Here is a 22,765-nt window from a genome sequence, read left to right on the forward strand (position 1 = left end):
GGCGGCCCACTCCAGTACTCTTGCCTGGGAAATCCCATGGACGGAGGAGCCTGGTAGGCTGCAGTCCATGGCGTCGCGAAGAGTTGGACACGACTGAGCGGCTTCACTTTCACTTTTTACTTTCATGCATTGGAGAAGGAAATGGCAACCCACTCCAGTGTTCTTGCCTGGAGAATCCCAGGAGCGGGAGCCTGGTGGGCTGCCTTCTATAGGGTTGCACAGAGTCAGACACAACTGACGTGACTTAGCAGCAGCAACCAGGGATCAAACCCATACCCCCTGCTGTGGAAGCATGGAGTCTTAACCACTGGACAGCCAAGAAAGTCTCTGTTTTTTTATTTCCCCTACTTTTATCTTTGTCATTTTAATTTGGTCAAAATCAAGATGGTTGATGGGGAGAACTCTTGTCCCAGTGCCAAGCCTCACCATCTGTTATAGCAGCTCCATGGAAGGACACATTATCCAAGAACCAGTGGAGCTGGGAAGTAGTCAGACCCCCAGAAAGGGCTGTTGGTCTTGAACCGCCCACCCTCCACCTGGGATGATGGGGTGGGGCACGTGCTCTGGAAATGTCAGAGCAAAAGCAGGAGAACCAAAGTGCTCACGCATCTCCACTGGGGTGTTTTCTAAGAACCCTGAAGTAGAATTTGGACACTCTTCATTACTGAGAAAATGAGATCTTTTCAGTAACATCCACAGCCTTTTCCTGGTCCTGAGAAATTCCTGGCTATCGCCCCACAACCCCTTTTGGCATCTTAAAAACCAAAGTCAAAGCCTGTTTTTCTCCCATACTGATTATTTTTCCAATCCCTTGAGCTAGTTTTATAACCTTCTATTGCTCTCTTCTTGGCTGGCTTTAAAACGCCCTACAGATGACTCTTCTGATAAATTCCTGCCAGGCAAGGAGTTTACTGTTACTTTGCAGCACTATCAGCAACCCCATCTCACATTCACTGTGGCAGGTGAAGGGTCGTTTGACGCTGACCGTCCTAGGATGCTACCAGGAGGCCTTTAGTCTCTGCTGACCCAGCATTCATGCATAGCACACATGGGGGATGAGTTGAGAAGGGGGTTGAGAGGTAGCTTCTCATTCCAAGTCTTGGACTTAAAAAAAAAAAGGAAACGCCTTTAAGAACTGGGGGCACCCAGGATTTCATTTTTGTCTCTCTCTTTGCCTGATGTTCAGATCACAAATTTAAACATGAGGGATTGTTTCTTCTTTTATTTTCACTTCTCTACGTAGCCCTATTCTGTTCGGATGGCTTAACACCAGGAGGAAAAAGGCCTGTTTGAGTCGTAATGTGCCGCCTTTGCGTTTCAATCTAGCTGTGGCCCTAGGCTCTCCAGTTTGGTATTTCAGCCTCCCGGCTGCTGATAGTCTTCTCCTGGCCCCTCCTCTCCCTTGTTACTCATCTCAAGGAGCAGTTCTTTAGCTTGTGGCAGCATATTCTACATCCCCAAAGAATGAAATATTACTGCTTTCAGGATGGGAATATTCTCTTTCTCTATGACTAAAATAACCTGGATGCACAGTCTGGAATTAAAAATTGAATTTTGGTTTAGAAGTGAAAGTTTTCAGGACTGGAATGAGGCTGAGCTGTGATTGAGATCTAAAAGTCCGTTTTCTAAATTTGAGCATAAAATCTCATAGTCTGCATCTCAATCAGCCCAGAACTGGTTCCAGACCACTAAAGAGAGATGGTAGGAATTCAGAGCAGTCAAATCCAACTGGCCTCTAGTACTCCAGCTCTGCATTTTGACTTGGATCCATTTAGTGTCTACTTCTTCCCCCCAGGCCCTCATTGGTGCAGCGGGGTGGGGCATGAAGAGGAAGAGGGAGCTTTCAAAGCACCCGACCTTTGGACCCTGACCCCTGGAATCATAAGATACTGACGGAGGAGAGCTTGGGAAGAAACGTCCCCGGAGCTGCCCCCACACTCCTGTTCCTCCCCTGCCCCAACACACGTCCCAGCAGCCAACATTCAGTCCCTGGGGCCAGCCTCACCTGTCGAGAGCAGGCCAGTCCCTTATACACAGAACCGATGTGGATTAGTGGAAAGAACCCTTGGATTAAGCTTCAGGAGACTGCCTTCTAGATCCAATTTTACCCATCAGTAGCTGTGGAATTTGGAGAAAGCCACTTAACTCCTCTGTGTCTTAGTCTCTTGGTTTGTGTAATAAGAACACCTGCCCTTTCTCCTCCTGAATTCAGTGAAGTTGTTGTGAGAGGCACATGAAACAATGGAGGGGAATGACCTTTGGAAGAATGTAGAGCTAAGGCTTTGCACGTATTGTGTCCAGACAAACCACTTCTAAACTACAAGAGCTTTTTTTTTTTAGGGTTATTTCATGCTTTTCACCAAGGGTGGGGCTATTGTGTCGGGTAGAGGCCAGCCTCCAGGAGTGCTGTCCATACTTGTGGGTCTTGGAAACCCCCAGACACAGGGTATGACCACAGTCTGTCCAAAGGTATTTACCCTTCAGCTCATTTTTAAAGCTTTCTAATTGCACATTTTATAGCTCTTCCTTTTCCAGCCAGCCTTAAGTAAGGCATTTGTCACCACCCTGGTTAGACTACGTTTGGCCCAGTCAGAGCGCCCTGGAAGTTCAGTTTGCACTACCATTTACTACTGTGTAGACTTAGGCAATGCACTTTCCTCTGTAAAATGGGAGAAATGATGTCTGACTCCATCCGCTTCTCCTGACGCTTACATGACACATGTAAAATACCTGACAAGTTCCTGATCTCCATGTCCATTGTCTGCTGCTCTTTCCCCTGCTAAGGAGAATTATTGCTAGATATACCTGCTAACCTGGAGGGGATTTGTGCACCCCAAAGGCATTTTGCCTCAGATCAAAGGCTAGAGCACCTCCACTGTGCTGCGGCCTGCCAACTGTGCTGACTCCCTTTTTTCCCCACTACTCTCGGTGCTTTTCACAGGGAACATCATCGGCTCTGGAATCTTCGTCTCACCCAAAGGTGTGCTAGAGAATGCCGGCTCTGTGGGCGTGGCTCTCATCATCTGGATTGTGACAGGCCTCATCACAGCTGTGGGAGCCTTGTGCTATGCTGAGCTCGGGGTCACCATCCCCAAATCTGGAGGTGACTACTCCTATGTCAAGGACATCTTTGGAGGCCTGGCTGGGTAAGAGAATACTGGGGGGGCTAAGTGGTCTGGGAAGCCAAGGCCAGGGCTGTCCAGTGTGCTGAGGATGGTGCGAGCTTGGGGTTCCTCCACGTCACGGTTGCCAGTTCATCCTGAGTACCCTTGATCCCCCTCAGAGTGGCAGAGGAACCAGGCTGTAGTTTTAATCTCTGTTTAGGGTTTTTGTTTGTTCTGCTTTGCTGCACCTTGTGGCTTGCGGAATCTCAGTTCCCAGACCAGAGATCGAACCTGGGCCCTTGGGAGTGAAAGTGTGGAGTCCTAACCACTGAACCACCAGGGAATTCCCTTAATTTCTGTTGACCATAGACAGCAAGATTCTATGAGTGAGAACAAGTAGAACTAAAGGACAACTCTGATTGGAGATGCCCAGGGAAAGCACATCACGAAAACAAAGCCCTTTTATCCTGAAAAATAAGTGAGTGGTGTCTCTGATTTTCTCAGCCCCCACAGCCCAGATACTGAAGAGCTCAGTTCTAACCAAGGAGCCCAAGGGTATGGGGACACTTCCCCTTCAAACTTCACTCTCTACACCTTCTTGACACTCATGTAACTGGCCACACTCTTAGTGTGCCCTGACTGTGAAGATTCTGGGGTTGCAGATTTTCTTTTCCACCAGTGGCTTCTGGGGGCCAGGGTGGTAGAGAAGAGATGATGAAACGATGAAAGGAGCAGAAGGAGAGAAGGAACGCTAAGACATGGGTCGGAACTAGTTGAAATAGTGCTTCATTGTTAAACCAGTTTACTGTCAGCACAGAGAGCTAGGTGTCTCGTTCAAGCGGGGGCTGATCTCCTCAGCCCCTTGTTGTTTCTCCCAGAAAACAACAAGGAAACACATCCCTTTAGCCCACCTGCCTCTCTTAACACTGCTCGATGACTTGCCCAGACTTCCCTGATGGCTTCTGAATCCCTGCCATGCCTGGCGGTGGGGTCACGCGGGAGTCTTAATTCCTATCTTAGCTCAAGTTCCATCTGGTTCCCCCGCAGGTTCCTGAGGCTGTGGATCGCGGTGCTGGTGATCTACCCCACCAACCAGGCTGTCATCGCCCTCACCTTCTCCAACTACGTGCTGCAACCGCTCTTCCCCACCTGCTTCCCCCCAGAGTCTGGCCTTCGCCTCCTCGCTGCCCTCTGCTTATGTAAGTACCAACTGGGCCTTGCTCAGGACAGTGTCTTCCTCATGATCTGGTTCTCCCTTCTCTCCCTCTTTCTTTCCTCTCCTTTTAGTTATTTACTTTTTTCCCTCTCCTCCTTTTATTTATGTATTTATTTTCCTCTGCTCCTTTTATTTTTATGCCTTGTTACTTTTCAATTTCCAATACGCCTGCTGTGGACAAATGGATTCCACATATAATTGTGCTATGCTAAGCCGCTTCAGTCGTGTCCGACTTTTTACGAGTCCCACCAGGCTCCTCTGTCCATGTGATTCTCCAGGCAAGAATACTGGAGTGGGTGGCCATGCCGCCCTCCAGGGGATCTTCCCAACCCAGGGGTCAAACCCGTGTTTCTTATGTCTCCTGCATTGGCAGGCAGGTTCTTTACCACTGGCACCACCTGGGAAGCCCTCCATATATGATTATCTGGTTTTTAAAAAAAGAAGAAACTTAAGTAGCTGTTCAGAAGAAGTGTAATTTTCACTGGCAGGATTTACTTGTATATGAAGCACTTACATATGTATTATCTGATCCAAGCCTCACAACAAATCCATAAGGTAAGCTGGGCCAGTGCTACATTTTCCTTGAGCAGAAAAGGAAGTGGAGCCAGGAAAGTGAATTAGCCAACATTGTTCCTTCTCTTTACAGCACACGCACCACGCTGGAGGCTCCCTGCCACTCGTGGGACGATTTTTCTGGCCTCTCCACCTCTACCTCCACCTGCCAGCTCACATCTTAAACCTCTCAGTAAGGAGAGTGTAAAGGTGTGAGCTGGGAGAAAACAAATGCTGCACCCATGGTCTCCACCTTTCATGAGTTTTCTAAGTAGGTAGAAAAGTCATATAGGCAGATTCCATGATTGGAATTCAATTGCAGCAAAAAATCTGAGAAGGGGAAAAGGTCCCTATGAGCTGCAGTAGGTTAGAGAGGCTATTTTGTTTTTCTGGCTGTGCTACGCAGTATGCAGAACTTTCCCGACCAGGGATTGAACTTATGACCCCTCCATTGGAAGCGCAAAGTCTTAACCACTGAACCACCAGGGAAGTTTCTTAGAGAGGTTTTATAGAAGCTTGGCAATCTGCATTTCTAGAAGTCTCAACACTTAATCTCTGGTCATCAGGGATCTCAATGGATTGGGATATATCTTTTAACCAAAAAAAACCTAATTTCTAAAGTAAATATTTGGACTATTTCAGAGGTTCCTCTTCTAGAATCAGCTTTGTCCCTGTCTTCCCATACCTTCCCACACACGTCACTTAGCTAAAGGCATTGACCATCCTGGTCACACTCTTTCCCAGATCTCGATACTTTCTTCTGTCCTGCTGGTGGGGAGGGGAAGGAGGGGTTCACTCACCCACCCTGGAGCTGGGGTGGGGCCTGAGTGGTGGTCTTCTTGGCAGGTGTGCCCTCTTTGGCAGTGGTGTTCAGCCCTGGAATAGACTCCACATCTAGGCAAGTGGTGTTGTGAGGTCAACGTACTTGTTTGGAGCATATTCCTTGTGCTCATGAATTTGGGGGCAGAGGGATGTGGGATCCCAAACCATGCTGCCTGAGCCTGCATCTCCACACCACTTTCTAAGTGCAGCCAGTGCCTGACCAGGTCACCAGCTGCCTCCTGTGAGATGGGGGTGCAATCGTGCATGTGCTGTAGGTTGCTGTGGCAAGGATTGCCTGAGACAAGAGTGTTCTTACCACAGTGTGGGCACCTCGCGGTCCTGTTTAGTCACTGAGGATAGTCACAAGCATAGTCATTTGGTCCTTGCTTGCTGGCTGGATCTGGAGCTGCAGGAGGTAAGAGGAGGGGGAAGGGGGTGTGGGAATGCGGGAAGAGTAGCTGTTTCTGCCATCAGACAGGTTAGTGGGGGTGGGAAGGGGGACCACAGAGTGCTGGCCACTGCTGTGTCAGCATCTTGTACACACAGACATGGCTTCCTTTTTCCTGCTGATACTGCTTAAGTGTCTCAGACTAGAGGCCACCCTTACCCTTCATCTAGAAGTCCAGAACCCTGAGACTGTTCAGTCTGTTCCCCCAGAGAGAACCTTGGCCTCAGAATAGAGTTCCTCAGGCAGCCAGACCCCACTGCTTTCTTTGCATTCCCCAAACTCACTAAGGCTACGTGGGTGGCTCCTTGCACAAAGACACTCTAGAGTTTTGGAAAAGATCAGATGAGAAATGATGGAAGGAATAACCAGATGCGGTTGAAGAGGTAGAAACAATCTGCTGTAACTGGCTTGCCTGCTCAGAGCCTGGAGGGAGTGATGGGGGGAGGAGAGGGAGAGAGAAGAAACTGCAGATTTGGCTCAAGCTTATGCAACTGCAGCTGCCACTTTGAGTTACTCTATTATTTAGGTCAAAGCTGATTATTCACTGCTAAGTCAGCAGAATAGCCCTAGCCACCAGGCAGTAAAAAAAGAAAATCTTTTATATTTTAATTAAATGAAAAGCCTTTCTCCCTTCTCTAGAGCGAGCATATCAGTGGGAGTAGGGAGTTAACGGGAATGGGAGGGATTAAAACTTGGTTTTGGTACCTTCCTTTTGTGATTGGCTTGGTTATTTTTCTCTCTTGTCTTCCTTCCTTCCCTCTTTTCTTCGTTTCTTATTTTATAAGTAAATGACCATCTTCTCGAAGTAAAAGAGTCAGTATGCAAAGAGAGTTGACCAGGAAAGGCTCCTCTTGTCTTTACCCCTCTTCTCTGCCCCAAAGCCCTGGTAGCAGTGGACAGGTATCCTTATAATTCTAAGTAAAATGCATCTCTCCACACTCACATGTGAGTGTACATACATACATTTTGACAGGTGACTTCTGCAACTTGTGTTTTTCTTCATCTAGCCACATTTGGTGGCTACTGCCTGAGTCCCTAGTTATAAACAAAGTGGTCCCAGTGAAACAGAAGGAATGTGAGGTGTTCTAAGGTACCTCATTTGTACATCCTCCTCCCTGTGGTTTTTCCTTCAGGATTTGTTTGTCCCCTCTCTCTTGGGGACTGGGCCACCTTTCACTTAGGCAGCGCCTGACCTCCTTCCTCTCTTTTGGGGCTGGGGTTACATGCAGCATCTGAATTGGAATCTTTTCTTCTCAGTCAAGTCCCCCTCTTCCTGAATGCCTTGTACAAAAGAAGCTCCTTCTTTTTCCCACTGAGGAGAAAAGTGTACCTTGCATGCATTTCACAAGCAAAAACAACAAAAAAAACTTTTTATCTTGTTTTCTGTCTGTCTACTGTGATTCCTAAGAAGTTAGTTTTCCAGGGCTTCAGATTTCTCATCCTTCTTTCTTGAGTGATTTGAAAGGTTAAGGCCTTTTCACTGTAGGTATTACTTTTAACCCTGAGTTGCTTTGTGATTCCTCCTCAGAAAGTTTCCAGATGCTTTGATAGATACTTGTGTGTGTTGTTTTGAAAATCTCTTGCAAATTAATCCCTTGACATGAGAAGATTCAGCAGTCCTTCCTAACTTCTAAATCCCTTATTCTCAGTTCATTTTCCTTTGAGGTTTCATATTCTCCAGCCCCAAACGTCTTATCCCCAAGCACTATATACATCACCTCTGTTAACTGGCCAGGGTTGCCTTCTTGCCCTTCTCTGGTCCCCAAAGGTTATGAGTGTCTTATCAACCTTGGGAGTGTTAGGAAGGAAGAAATTCTCCTCTACCCTTCCAGGTTCTTCTGGCTAGTCTAAGAATTAAATTGACATGCGTGCTGCATACTAATTCGCTTCAGTTGTGTCCGACTCTGCGACTCCAAGAACTGTAGCCTTCCAGGCTCCTCTGTCCCTGGGATTCTCCAGGCAAGAATACTGGAGTGGATTGCCATGCCCTCCTCCAGGGGATCTTCCTGACCCAGGGATCAAACCCATGTCTCTTATATCTCCTGCATTAGCAGGCGGGTTCTTTACCATTAGTGTCACCTGGGAAGCCCAAATTGACATGAGACAGATTAAAAAGAAAAGAAACATGTATACTTAGACCCAGAAAAATTGAGTATACGCCCAAATGGCCAAAACCCTCACCTTAAATACCATCTGCAGCTAAAAACAAAAAAGAATGTTGGTACGGAAGTTTAGGACTTCAAAGGGAGGAAAGTAATTGACATGAAAATGAAAAGTAAATGTTTGCTGGGGGTTGTGGAGACAACGGGTCAGAAATCTCTAATCTCTAATCTCCCCCTCGCCCAACCTGTATTTTACAGGATCTCTGGTGATAGCATTGTTCCAGGAACAGTCCTCTATCTAAATTATTTTTAAGCAGTTGGGGGGAAGGGCAGAATTTCTTCCTGGGTCTTGTGGGCCCTGATCATTTTGCAGCTTGAACTAATCTGCATGCCAGAGACATTTTAGGGCGGCACATCTTGGTCCCCTGCAGTCTTGCCTTTGAAACTTTCTCTAGAATTTTCACAGTCCAGAGTTGATAGACTGCTTGACATCTCATTGAACCAATCTCTTAATCCTAACAATAGGTAGGTTCAGTTACTAATTTCAGGAGGCGATGATATAGGTGGGTACTGAAAGTTAGGCCTACAGAATATAAGCAACCAGGTATTTAATAAGAAGCATTTCTATGGAGACAAAGAAAAAAAGAGATTGATGGTTGGAGCAGAATATAAACCCAGTGTCTGAGTCCTGAGAATCACCAGCTGAGATTCCTAGATGTTAGGCTCTAAGCATTTTTTGCAGGTTGAAATGTCTCCAGTGATGTTATCTGGAATTCAGGTAAACTTTCTGAATGACTTTCAAAGCAACAGGTACAAAGACTATCTAAATGTGAGCTCTCTTAAGTGTATATCAGGTTGTTCAGTTCCAGTTCATAATTTTCAAGAAAACAACAGCTTTAGTTCTCAGTGATTTCAAGTCAGAAATGAGAGAAAAATTGAAAACCTTACTTGGGGAGTTGTAGCCAAGTATTTGAGGAAACTAGAAGAATTCAGGATCTAGTCCAATTTACAGGTAGAAAAACAAAACCTCAAAAGTGATTAACAGAATTAGATTCTAATGTCCATAAGTATGTATTATAGTTTCTATTGAACATAGTTTTTTTCTCTAAAATCACCTTCATCTTTACCAAAGATAGCCAACCAAATTAAGACTAATTTGTTTATAAGATAAATTTAGTCTTATTAAACTTTGCCTGATTATTTACATAAGTCCAGGCTTTTTAAAACATGTTTTGCTGGAACTTGTTCATAAGGAATCACCAGATTGAACTTTAATTGCCTCTCAGGACCAGGAAGCCACACTGAACATGACATTAGATTCACCTATAATACCTATGAATTTGGGTGAATTTTTCTCTCCTTGAGGTTCCTAAAATTATTCCGAGGTTCTTGCACCTCCCAGGAAGGAATCTTCCTTACTCACCAGGTAAAGCTGATGGGAACCCTGAAGTCAAGGTACCAGCTTGTCTTTCTAAGAGCTTTATGGCTCCATGAAGTCAATCTTAGTTCTTTAAAGCTGTCTGGTCATATCTAATTCTATGGGTGTCTCTCTCAAATGTGACAATCCAGTCAAAGTAATGTAACCAATGTTTCTAATTGTATCATGTTATAGGGAGAACAGATTCTTATTGAATTTATACAGTTAGCTATATTGCCATGAAAATAAGACTACTCATTAACTTTGCACATATTGGAGACATCAGATAGGGAGAAAAAAAAAAGATAACTCTCATCTTTGTTAAGCAATTGTAAACTGTTATAACTGTTTATTTTTTTGGACTGGCAAACTCATGAATGCATACCATAATTTCTAAAAACATATATTACCTCATAATATAATGCTTTTTTTCAATGTGGTACAAGGCATGTTTTTAATAAACACGAACTTCTTTAGTTTTTCTGTAATAAGACAGAAGATTTAGACTTGTTTAGCAGTTAATGTTTCAGTATTTTATCTTACTTGGAAGTGATAAAGACATTCAATGAAGCCCCATCATTTAACTTAGCAAAATTCCAAAGTTTTAAATTACTAAAAGATTTGGAGAAACTTTTTTTTTGTCATCCTAGCACAAGGGCCATGCTAATTTTCTCTGTATTATTCCAGTTTTAGTATATGTGTTGCCAAAGCAAGCACTAGAGAGACTGTTTTTAAGTAGGCATACCAGAAAACATAATGATCATTGAAGAGTTTATCTAAAAACTCTTGTCCTATTTACATTTATTTAATTTAGCAGTTCCAACAATTAATGTTTAAATTACTCATAAAAACTTGATGAGACATTAGACAAAGTCAATCGTCTCAAGTTATTTTTCTTGCTGACCAATTTTGTAACAGAGGTAACATGATCATGTTTGATCTTTAGTAACTTAGGTACAATGAAAGATTATTCTTAATTTTGATAACTCTAAAGACATGTCTGTATTAATTAAACCAACAAACATAAACTAGCTTTAATACTGAGTATTTTCCCATGTCACATGAAGCTGAAATTCATCTGGGCTAGTTTCTATTATATTTCTGAGAACTTAAATAAGCACCTGATTTCTTTAAGTCAGTTAAATAGATCTCGTTTACAAATTAATTTTGGCAGTACCACTTGGAGGTAGGAAATGCCACACATCTATAACATACGTGTTTAGACATATGTGTACACATGTGTGCTAAGTCACATCAGTCATATCTGATTCTTTGTGACCCTATGGACTGTAGCCTGCCAGGTTCCTCTGTCCATGAGATTCTCCAGGCAAGAAATACTGGAGTGGGTTGCCATACCCTCCTCCAGGGGATCTTCCTGACCCAGGGATCGAACCCCTGACTCCTGCATGGCAGGCAGATTCTTTACCACTGAGACACTGGGGAAGCCCCATATAGACATATACAAATAGACAGACACAGAGACCTCATAGTCCCAATCTAAAATTTTAGCCATGAATTGGGTATAATAATACAAAACCCACCTAATTGGACTTCTGGCAGATGGAACAAATCATGTTCACGTGGATTTCCAAGAAAAGAAGAAACTGCAAATCCATCAGTTAATCATCATACTGAGCTCCTATCTTAAGTGACATTATTTATACCGAATCTTGGAAGATATTAAAGGTTAGTGAAAAGATGGAATTACAACTGATTACAATATAGTGTGATGACAAAAGTGTGTACCACACAGAGAAAGCTGCTTCAAAGTTGGTAGAGGGGTGCCGGGGAAGGCTTCCAGGTTGAGCTAAGTCTAGGAGGGTAAACGGACGGTCTCCATCTGGGCAAACAATAGAATATCGAGTAGAGGGAAGACCGTAGTCAAGACTTGGAGTTGAGAAACAAATGACTCCTTGGAGAAAAATGAGTACTTTTGTACGGGTAGAGCCTAGGAGAGAGACAGGAAATAAGGCAGAAGAGGTGCATATGAGCCAGATTTTAATGTGCATGACCCAGATCTTAAAGGACCTGAGATATCGTACAGAGAAGAGCAGACTACATCCAAGGAACCACTGAAGGATTTTGTGCAGAGGAGTAACATGATTAGATTCACATTTGAGTGAAGAAAAGAGCATGACACTTGAGGCAGGGAGACAAGTTAGCAGGCTAAGCATTTTTCCAGGCCAAATAGGTGGTGGCCCAAAATAAAAACAAAGTTACAAGGTGACAAAAACAAGGAAGAGTTAGAAGTAGAGTCAGCTGGCCATGTGACTGATTGACTGCTAAGAGGGAGAAATATAGTTTATCTACAAATCAAAATTATTCAAATGAAATATGTTTCTACTTAACTGTCTCCAGCATTTGTGATGAGCAGTTTACAATGTATTCTATTTCTGCCTTCCACATCCTTGCCAAATCCCTGAGATGCTGAATGGGTCTTTGGTTGGAAGTTTTCCTTCGGGGCATTAATCCACCCAGGATGTTGCTCAAAAGCCTTCTCTGGAACTGAAGGGGATTGAGACCTTGGGGCAGCCTTATATAAATGAGAATCACAATCCTTTGTTCATTTAGCAAACATTTATCACGGGCCAAGATGTGCCTGATACTGTTCTTGGCCCTGAGAATTGGGGTATGAATGAGATAGCTTGAATTTTTCAGGCCTGGGCTGGAAAAGTAATGAGTTTTTAGAACTCATTTTATTTATTTATTTTCAGTTTGGCTGCTCCGGGTCTTGGTTGTGGCATACGAACTCTTCATTGTGGCCTGAGGGCTTTCTCTAGTTGTGGCGCACCAGAGCTTCTCATTGCAGTACGCAAACTTCTCTTGTTGCAGAGTATGGGCTGCAGAACACACAGGCTTCAATAGTTGGTGTATACTTGTTTTCCAGTTGTAGCCTGAGCTCTCAGGCTCGGTAGCTCCACAGTGTGAGACCTTAATTCCTCCACCAGGGATTGAACCTGTGTCCCTTGCACTGGAGGGCAGATTCTTAACCAGTGGGCCAGGAGGGATGTTTTGTAATGTTGTTGTTATTCAGTTGCTGAGTCATGTCCAGCTCTTTTTGACCATGTGGACTGCAGCACACCAGACTCCCCTGTCCTTCACTATTTCCTGGAGTTTGCTCAAATTCTTGTCCAATGAGTCAATGATGCTAGATAACTATCTCATCCTCTGCCTTCCCCTTCTCCTTTTGCCTTCAATCTTTCCAAGCATCAGGGTCTTTTCCAATGAGTCAGCGCTTCACATCCGGTGGCCAAAGCTTCAGCTTCAGCATCAGTCCTTCCAATGAATATTCAGGGTTGATTTCCTTTAGGAGTGACTGGTTTGATCTTGCAGTCCAAGGGACTCTCAAGAGTCTTCTCCAGCACCACAATTCTAAGTGCTCAGACTTCTTTACCGTCCAACTGTCACGTTTATATATGACTACTGGAAAAACCATAGCTTTGACTATATGGACCTTTGTCAGCAAAGTGATATTTTTGCTTTTTAATATGCTATCTAAGTTTGTCATAGCTTTCCTTCCAAGGGGCAAGGGTCTTTTAATTTAATCTTATTGCTGCAGTCCCCATCCGCATTGATTTTGGAGCCCAAAAAAAGAAAATCTGTCACAGTTCCACTTTTTCCCCCTCTATTTGCCATGAAGTAATGGGACCAGATGCCATGATCTTTGTTTTTTTAATGTTGAGTTTTAAGCCAGCTTTTTCACTCTCCTTTTTCACCCTCATTAAGAGGCTCTTTAGTTCTTCTTCACTTCTGCTGTTAGTGGTATCATCTACATATCTGAGGTTGTTGATATTTCTCCTGGAAATCTTGATTCCAGCTTGTGATTCATTCAGTCAGGTATTCTGCATGATGTACCTGCATATAAGGGCTCCCTCTGTGGCTCAGTAGTAAAGAATCCACCTGCAATACAGAAGCGGCAGGAGACTCAGGTTCGATCCCTGGGTTGGGAAGATCTCCTGGAGGAGGCCATGGCAACCCACTCCAGTATTCTTGCCTAGAGAATCCCGTGAACAGAGGAGCCTGGTGGGCTATAGTTCATAGGGTCACAAAGTGTTGGATATGACTGAGGTGACTTAGCATGCATGCATACACACACCTGCATACAAGTTAAATAAGCAGGGTGACAATATACAGCCTTGATGTACTCCTTTCCCAATTTTGAACCAGTCAGTTCTTCCATGTCTGGTTCTAACTGTTGCTTCTTGACCTACACACAGGTTCCTCAGGAGACAGGTAAGGTGGTCTGGTATTCCTATACCTTTAAGAATTTTCCACAGTTTGCTGTGATCACACAATGAAAAGTTTTCCTGTAATCAATGAAGCAGAAGTAGATGTTCCTCTGCCTTTTCTAAACCCAGCTTGTACATCTGTAAGTTTTCAGTTCAGGTACCACTGAAGCCTAGCTTGAAGGTTTTGAGAATTACCTTGCTAGCATGTGAAATGAGCACAACTGTACGGTAGTTTCAACTCTCTGCCATTGCCCGTCTTTGGGATTGGAATGAAAACTGACCTTTTCCAATCCTGTGGCCACTGCTGAGTTTTCCAAATTTGCTGACGTATTGAGTGCAGCACTTCCACAGCAGCAACTTTAAGGATTTTAAGTAGCTCAGCTGGAATTCCATCACCTCCACTAGCTTTGTTCATATAATGCTTCCTAAGGCCCACTTGACTTCACACTCCAGGATGTCTGGCTCTAGTTGAGTGACTACACCATCATGGTTATCTGCGTCATGAAGACCTTTTTCTCATGGTTCTTCTGTGTATTCTTTACTGGGTAGGACTTAAATGGGGCTCCTCCAGGTAGCATAGCACAGTGTGTTCTGTCTTCCCTGCTTTCCCTGTATCTTCTGTCTTTCTCTTCTCCCCCACCCCAGTTCAGGAGCCATGTTTAGCTAACGCTGAAGAATTACTCAGCTCTTGTAAACTGCTGAGCTGGGTGTTTGGGTTTCTTGGCTGAACTAAGTACTAGATGGTGATTCAGCAGAAACTTCAGGTCCAACAACTGGCGGGGAGGGATCAGAATAAGAGGGAAGGGTAAGAGGGAGCCAGGAAAGGAAGGGATGGGGGTGGGGCAGCATGGGCAGGACCTCAGCTGGAAGTGTCCAGGAAGAGCTGTGTGAATCAGGATGTCCACAAGCTCCAGCACAGGAGTGCACCCCTCCTCCGCTGCTTGTTTGTCCTTGGAGGTGAGAAGCCCTGCACAGGCTCAGCACGTCTATCCTTAAAGGGGCTGCTGAGATTTCCAAAATGATGCCAGTGCTTCGAGGTGAAAAGGGCTGGAGAAGGGAAAACGTGCTGTAGCATGATAGGCAAGATCTATTTCAAAGCCCGACTATGCACCTTACCAGAGCTGGAATCAAAGCTTTGTTGATAGGAAAGAATTGCATTTGACGTTGTTGTTGTTGCTTCCTTTTGACGTTTTTGTCTTTCACCAGTCATTCACTCCTGCGATAATACCAATCTTTGTGGTAAGTAGGCAGAGACGTGAGATTTTATAATAGCTCCTGAGCCCGTATGAAAAATGTCTTGATGCGGGGTGAGCCCAGGATTTCAGAGAGCTGGCTCTGTGTCTCTGTACTCCTACCTCAATATCCTCTCTGAGGTCCGCGAGGAGGAAATATAGGCAGGCCTGTGTGGGCTGAGCTGGAATCTTATCCAAGTCTCGGGGTCTGGTGCCTTAGAACTCAAACAGGACTGCGGTGTTGTCTTTGCCTATCAGTGCCTTCTGGCAGCTGGCACTGATTACCTCCTTGGATCTGGAGACGGCTGAAGTAAGGCAGGCCAAGGGAAGCAGCTTTTCCACGATTAGAAACACGTGCCCAGGCCCATCCAAGGAGCCGGGTCCAGCCTATCACAGAGCAAAGAGGAGCCACACCCCCTGCGGCAGGCATTGTGCTCACTGGCTGGGGGCACCAGCACTGAGGACCTGTCGGAGGGGCATCACCTTACCCCTTTGGCTTCTGGTCCAGAGGGAGGGAGTAGGGGAGCAGGCCAGTACATGGCAGGAGGCTGCATGCCCCAGCAAAAGGTGAGGCTAGGAAATCAGCGCTTCTGGCAGGCCCATGACCCAGGTGAAATTTACCGCTGTATCAGAGGGCTGGGGAGCTCCATCCCAGAAAGGTGCTTATTTTGAAGCTCTGGAGGAGAACAGGGTGTTCTGATTTCTACCAAGTGGCGTCACTAGCTTCCCTTTCTGCAGCTGCCTGCTTTAGTACATTCCATCTTTCTTTTTTTCTGTCCTGACCTTCTCTCTTATTCTGTTCCTCTGCTTGCTCATGCACGCATGCTCTCTCTCTCTCACTAGTAATGATGTGTATTATTCCTCCTCCTTCTTCCTTCCCGCTGTGTCTCTCTTGATCTTTCCCTCTCTCCTTCACCACCTGTCTTTATGGACTTTGGCCACTCTGGGCATTTTTACTGCCCGCTTTCTCGTATCTGAAAAGACAAAGAGAGCCCACGTTCCGGAAATGCTAAAGGAAAACAAGTCTTGCTGAGCTGCTTCTTTGCTCACCCCTGAGGAAGGAATGAGCCAGCAATACCAAGAAATCCAAGTGGAGTTCCCGGAGTTGGAGAGAAATGTAATGTGACATTGATAAGGGACCAGAGGAGGGAACACAAGGCAGAAAAGGAAGTCTGCTTGTGGGAAATAATTTTCCAAAGCCCTGGGGGACCAGCAAACACAACACCGCTGGTTTCTGAGGAAGAGCCATCCTAGTCTCCCCCCTTTTCACACTGGCATCTTACTTCCTGCTGCCCAGAAAGCAACTTGGCCAGCTTCTTCAGGTGACAGACCCAGAGCCCCTCGTGGCCGTGGGTACCATTGACAGGAGCAAGGGAGAGAATGTGGGCGTGGGAGAAGAGTGACGTGCATGTGATATAAGAAAGGCCGGTGTAGTGGCAGAATAAGCAGCTAGGAATTGGAGGGACGGGGACCCAGGGGGTAGTCCTGTCTTTGGCACTATTTGGCTAGAATATTACTTCACTCACATATAAGATGAGGTTATGGGTCTCTCTGACTGCCCCTGAGGTTGGAATCATGCTTCTGGGTAGTAGGGTACAGGCCTCTCCCTTCAGTACCAAGACCTGTCTATAAGTGAGCCCCAACTGTATCATTCTCAGCACTGCTCTTAAAACAGTCAACCCAGACCCCTAGCCAAATGGCTTCTTCCTGACTTTCACCCATCAGACCAGAGCAGTGTGTGGTTCATGGAGCAGAAGCTGGCTTGACTAAAGGAACGAGAGTGGTTTGGGGAATCCATGTGAGAAAGTGCTCATTAGCCCTCTCCTAAAGATACGAAATGACCCTTTGCCTGCCCAGCTGAGCAAGAAACCAGAATCCTGTGTCCAAAAGCAAGGGAGGTCCTAAAGACAGTCATCCAGTGGTCATGGTGGGGATAGCTTGTGCTTTGTGAGCTTTTTGGGGGAGGGAGAAACAGCCGTGTTATGTGCCCTCCCCCATGTCTTGTCTAGCATCAGCAGTACTTGCCCACCCTGCTTCATGAGGTTGTCCCCTGATGCTTACTCTCCAGAGAAGCACAGTGGCCCTGCGCACCTTCAGCATTTTCTGAATAGATTTGTCCATCTAGCCATCCTCTATTCAGTACAAATTAACACCTGCTGTGCGTCAGACCGTTACAGGATCTCAGGATCACCCTAGGCAGCAGAGTGTTGTTGATGGCTGTGTGGGCACTGTTGGCTGAAGAAGAACAGGGAAGTTTCCTTCTTTCCTGGGCCTGATGGGTAGAGCAGCTGCAGCAACAGCATTCCTTGCTTTCCTTGCTTTCTGTAGGACACTCCTTCCTGTACAGAATGGGTGGTTCAACCAAGGTACATGACAAGCTTGAACATCTGGGCTCCTTGTTCAGTGCCTTGACCTCATGTTTATCACTCCCATAGCCCCCTAATCCACCTTTGTGCCCACTCTTCCAGACAGATTGGGTTGAAGGATCCCAGAGCAGGTGACTTTTGGGGGAGCATCCTGCTGAGAAAAAGTGCCGAGGTCCAGCCCCGGCAGGACCAGGAGTACCCAAGGGATGAGTGGCGTTGGCGAGGAAGAAGACAGACAGACGACAGACACACACACACAGACGGTTGCGTAGAAGAGGTAGCTTTTTTTTTTTTTTAGGATAGCTCAGTTTTTATAGACTGAATGTTCCCTCCCCCTTAAGTCACCACATATTACATCAGATATTGGTTTGTGCTTCTGTCAATTTTTTTTTTTTTTTTAATTTTTATTAGTTGGAGGCTAATTACTTTACATCATTACAGTAGTTTTTGTTATACATTGATATGAATTAGCCCTGGATTTACATGTATTCCCCATCCCAGTCCCCCCTCCCACCTCCCTCTCCACCCGATCCCTCTGGGTCTTCCCAGTGCACCAGGCCCGAGCACTTGTCTCATGTACCCAACCTGAGCTGGTTATCCGTTTCACCCTAGATAATATACATGTTTCAATGCTGTTCTCCTGAAACATCCCACCCTCTCCTTCTCCCAGAGTCCACAAGTCTGTTCCATACATCTGAGTCTCTTTTTCTGTTTTGCATATAGGGTTATCATTACCATCTTTCTAAAGTCCATATATATGTGTTAGTATGTTGTAATGGTCTTTATCTTTCTGGCTTACTTCGCTCTGTATAATGGGCTCCAGTTTCATCCATCTCATTAGAACTGATTCAAATGAATTCTTTTTAATGGCTGAGTAGTATTCCATGGTGTATATGTACCACAGCTTCCTCATCCATTCGTCTGCTGATGGGCATCTAGGTTGCTTCCATGTCCTGGCTATTATAAACAGTGTTGCGATGAACATTGGGGTGCACGTGTCTCTTTCAGATCTGGTTTCCTTGGTGTGTATGCCCAGAAGTGGGATTGCTGGGTCATATGGTAGTTCTATTTCCAGCTTTTTAAGAAATCTCCACACTGTTTTCCATAGTGGCTGTACTAATTTGCATTCCCACCAACAGTGTAAGAGGGTTCCCTTTTCTCCACACCCTCTCCAGCATTTATTGCTTGTAGACTTTTGGATAGCAGCCATCCTGACTGGCGTGTAATGGTACCTCATTGTGGTTTTGATTTGCATTTCTCTGATAATGAGTGATGTTGAGCATCTTTTCATGTGTTTGTTAGCCATCTGTATGTCTTCCTTGGAGAAATGTCTGTTGAGTTCTTTGGCCCATTTTTTGATTGGGTCATTTATTTTTCTGGAGTTGAGCTGGAGGAGTTGCTTGTATATTTTTGAGATTAATCCTTTGTCTGTTGCTTCATTTGCTATTATTTTCTCCCAATCTGAGGGCTGTCTTTTCACCTTGCTTATAGTTTCCTTTGTTGTGCAAAAGCTTTTAAGTTTCATTAGGTCCCATTTGTTTATTTTTGCTTTTATTTCTGAAATTCTGGGATGTGGGTCATAGAGGATCCTGCTGTGATTTATGTCGGAGAGTGTGTCAATATTTTTTTCCCCATGTTTTTCCCCTAAGCATTCATCTAGAACATTTCCAATTACAGAGTTTATACTTAAATGTCCCATACATAGTCTTCTTGCCTCAATGGCCTAACATTCTCACTCTAACAATGTTCCACAAGTCTCAGGTATAATGTAAATTCTTTGGACAATAAAACAATACATGGGAAGGGTCACAGTAACATGTTTGACATTTCTGAAAATAGTACTATGAGAAAAACCTGATATTTTTCTTTACCTGAAACCATAAAATCTCAATTTACAACGATTAACTATTAAACAGCAAAACACCTCTAAAGCAGCAAAACACCTCTATTAATAGTAAGTTAATGGCAGTAAAGCTGGTTAATATAAATCTTCTATTAAAATCCTATATACCCCATTTTCTAATTTTACAAAAATACCCATAATATCCCATGTTGTTTAAAGAAAGGGAAACAATGAGCAAATAGCAAGGAAGTAGCAGTAGTAAAAATCCTTTCAACAAAGGAGCAAGTAAACTAAAGCAATACATCTACTTCTAAATCTAAACACCTCTACTCTTTTCAATTCTAGAACATTATAATCTTTTAAGCAAGCAGCCAAACTATATCTGTGGCCTTTTCTTTTATGACTTGATGTTTATGGTCATGTCCTGAGCCAGAGCAATCTTGAGCATTCCAAAAAGGCTTGGACTTTTCCAACGAGGCCTTATTACTATATATTATCATTTCCAAAAATTAATAGAAAGGCCAACAACAGTAAGACAGAAGGACGAAAGGGACATACCGGGCCCCTGGGACAACCTCGAGGGGAAGAGCTGCCTTGCAGATTCCTTTTTAGTCCTGTGACCTTATCCCCGGGACAACCTCGAGGGGGAGAGCTGCCCTGCAGGTTCCTTTCTTGTCCCGGAGCTCCGGAGGGGACATATTGGGCCCCTGGGGCAGCCCCATGTGAGGGAGAGCTGCCTTGCAGGTTCCTTTCTTGTCCCGGAGCTCCGGAGGGGACATATTGGGCCCCCGGGGCAGCCCCATGTGAGGGAGAGCTGCCTTGCAGGTTCCTCTCTCGTCCCACGACCTTGTCATGACCTGGTGCATCCCGGTGGCTCCCAACAAAAAAGGTTGAAATGTGAGAAACTGAGGCACAGGATCAGGGATAGAGGAGGAAGCAAGAAGGGAGAAGCAATGCAGCAGTGAGGGGTAGGTCCTGATATGTGATATGTTGGCTCCAGAACCCTCCAAACCATCCCCTTTCCCATCTTCTCTGCTTTGCCGCCAATTGTCAGCATTATCCTGAGCAAAGCATGCCCTCTTTTTGAGTTCCAGTTTCTTAGCTTATGAACAATAAGGATAACCATGTAACCTTTTGTACAGTCATACACAGGTTATAGAGCATCCTCGTGGCATTAAAATGGACCACACTTCTTTCCATTTTACAGATAGGGAAGGGAGGCTCAAAGAGCTTGACTGGCTTGTCCAGAGAGTAAGTGACCACGTTGGGAAGGGCATCATGGCCTTGGGTTCTTCAGGTTCTAAGTTGTCTGTTTCTTAGTTTGCCCAGGCTGCCATGTCCCTCTGAGGGAGCCATCTCTGCCTCTTCCTCAGACCTGCTCAACCCCACTCCCCCTGCTACCATTTCACTCCTTACACAAGCTGCTCTGAGCTCTACTGGTTTGATCTGTACTTGACAGAGACACCAGAAACCCATGTGGTCCTCTACCCGCAAGGTGTTGCTGGATAGAGCTGAGGGAAAGGGGTAAAGTCACAGCCCTGGCTCTGTGATGGTCTTAGGGACTTAAGACCAGCCCCACAATCCCCGAATTCATCCTTAGGGGATTTTCTGAAGGAAGATTTATTTATTTATGTTAAAGATTCACTGATGTTCTGTTTCAAAATGGACTAGAGAGATTGATTTTTTTTGAGAGAGAGATTGATTTTAAATTGCTTCTTTTACCGATAGTCTATAATGTATTAATTTAAGGTAAAATTGTCCCCCAAATGTTGTTCCTATTCTTTCCTTCCAACTTTCGTAACCCTTGGATCTTGTACACCTCAATTCCCTGAGTCAGTTGGGGTGGACTCTGCCTGGGGAAGCCGCAGAGCTGAGGCATTGTCCACGACAAGATCGCACACAGTGGGACCACCCTTTCCCCTCTGCCGGGAAAAATGAACTTAGACTCTGGACTCCTGAGTCCACACATCTCTTGGCTCTCCATTGTGACATCTTTTATGGCCTTTGATTGTAGCCTCTGGTCCGTAAAGTTAGGAGACCAACCAAACTCTGGGAACAGAGAACAAAGGACTCGTGTCTGTGAATATCTCAGCACTCCACTGGCCTCAAAAGAGGTTTGTAACTCTTTGGGCCTGTGTGTCTGTGCGTCTGGGTTGTGCACATGGGCCTGCAGTTGTATGGACTATGGAGGAGGTTGGGAGAGAAGCCAGGATTGATGAAGGAGGAGTGTGACTCTTCTGCCCTGAATTTTTCTGAGAGGAAATGCACAGCTAAAGTTACCCTAGGGCGAGCCTGTTTACTACTGTATTGAGTTACCAAGAGGAGAAAGAGGAGGTAGTGACCCTCCAGCTATAGGATCTGGGCCTGTGGAAAAGCTGAGATGCTATCATGTGGTGCATGTGATGTGGAAGTTCGCCAACCAGGTCAGCACATCGCTGACCTCACTTTCACTGCCTGCTCCCAGTGCTCCCCCTCCCTCCCTCCACCTGGTGTCCTACGAGGCACTCCTTTGGGGCCCCGACATGTGCTGCCTCATGCCTATGCCCCTAATTCCTTGTCTTTCTCTGTGGTGTCTGGCCCTGTATTCATTTCCTATTGCTGCTGTAACAAATTACCATAAACTTAGTGGCTTAAAACTACACAGATGTGTTGCCTTACAGTTCTAGAGGTCAGAAGTCCTGAACTCAAGGTGTCAACAAGGCTGAGGCCCCACTGGAGGCTCTGGGGAGAACTGTTTCCTCACCCTTCCCAGCTTCTGTATTCTTTGGCTCATGGCTCCTTTTTCATCTTCAAAAGCATAGCATCTTCAAATCTCTCCTTCTCTCTCTTTTTTCTTAATTGAAATATATATATAGTTAATTTACAGTGTTGTGTTTCTGGTATACAGCAAAGTGATCTAGTTACATATTTTCTTTTTCAGATTCTTTTCCATTATAGTTTATTAAAAGATACTGAATGCAGTTCCTTGGACTGTACAATAGGAACTTGTTTATTTTACATATAGTACTGTGTATCTGCTAATCCCAAACTCCAAATTTATCCCTCTCCCCTCTTTCCCCTGTGATAACCATAAATTTTTCTATAAAAATATGGAATATTTCATGAATTTGCTTGTCATCCTTGCACAGGAGCCATGCTAATCTTCTCTGGTCATTCCAATTTTAGTGTGTGTGCTGCCAAAGTGAGCACTCAAGCCTTTCTCTGTCTCTGACTTCTGTTTTCCATTATCACGTCTCTTTTTGTAACTCTGAACTTCCTGCCTCCCTGTTATAAGGAGGCGGGGCCCAGTCAGATAATCCAGGATCATCTCCCCACCTGCAGATACTTAATCACATTTGTGAAATTCCTCTTGTAAGGCAACATTCACAAGATTATAATGTTGACACCTTTGAGGTGGTGTGTCTGCCCACCACAGGCCCCAGGAGTTCTGGTGT

The 22,765-nt window shown here is 45.0% G+C and overlaps 1 protein-coding gene and 2 non-coding genes across 3 annotated transcripts in view; 1 reads left to right on the top strand and 2 right to left on the bottom strand.

Moving 5' to 3' along the window:
* Positions 1-22,765, top strand: part of SLC7A8 (solute carrier family 7 member 8) — a 53,988-nt gene that overhangs the window by 12,195 nt on the left and 19,028 nt on the right. Inside the window, exons 3-4 of the mRNA XM_070468852.1 lie at positions 2,942-3,146; positions 4,152-4,303. Coding sequence (XP_070324953.1) covers positions 2,942-3,146; positions 4,152-4,303 — 357 coding nt within the window. The remainder of the gene's footprint in view (positions 1-2,941; positions 3,147-4,151; positions 4,304-22,765) is intronic.
* Positions 10,277-10,378, bottom strand: LOC139035756 (U6 spliceosomal RNA). Its single transcript, XR_011488474.1, has one exon. It is a non-coding gene; the product is annotated as a U6 spliceosomal RNA (small nuclear RNA).
* On the bottom strand, positions 22,415-22,520 carry LOC139035746 (U6 spliceosomal RNA). The gene has a single exon (XR_011488465.1). It is a non-coding gene; the product is annotated as a U6 spliceosomal RNA (small nuclear RNA).

The sequence above is a fragment of the Odocoileus virginianus genome, chromosome 6 (genome assembly GCF_023699985.2).
Source record: "Odocoileus virginianus isolate 20LAN1187 ecotype Illinois chromosome 6, Ovbor_1.2, whole genome shotgun sequence".
NCBI classification, from domain to species: Eukaryota; Metazoa; Chordata; class Mammalia; order Artiodactyla; family Cervidae; genus Odocoileus; species Odocoileus virginianus.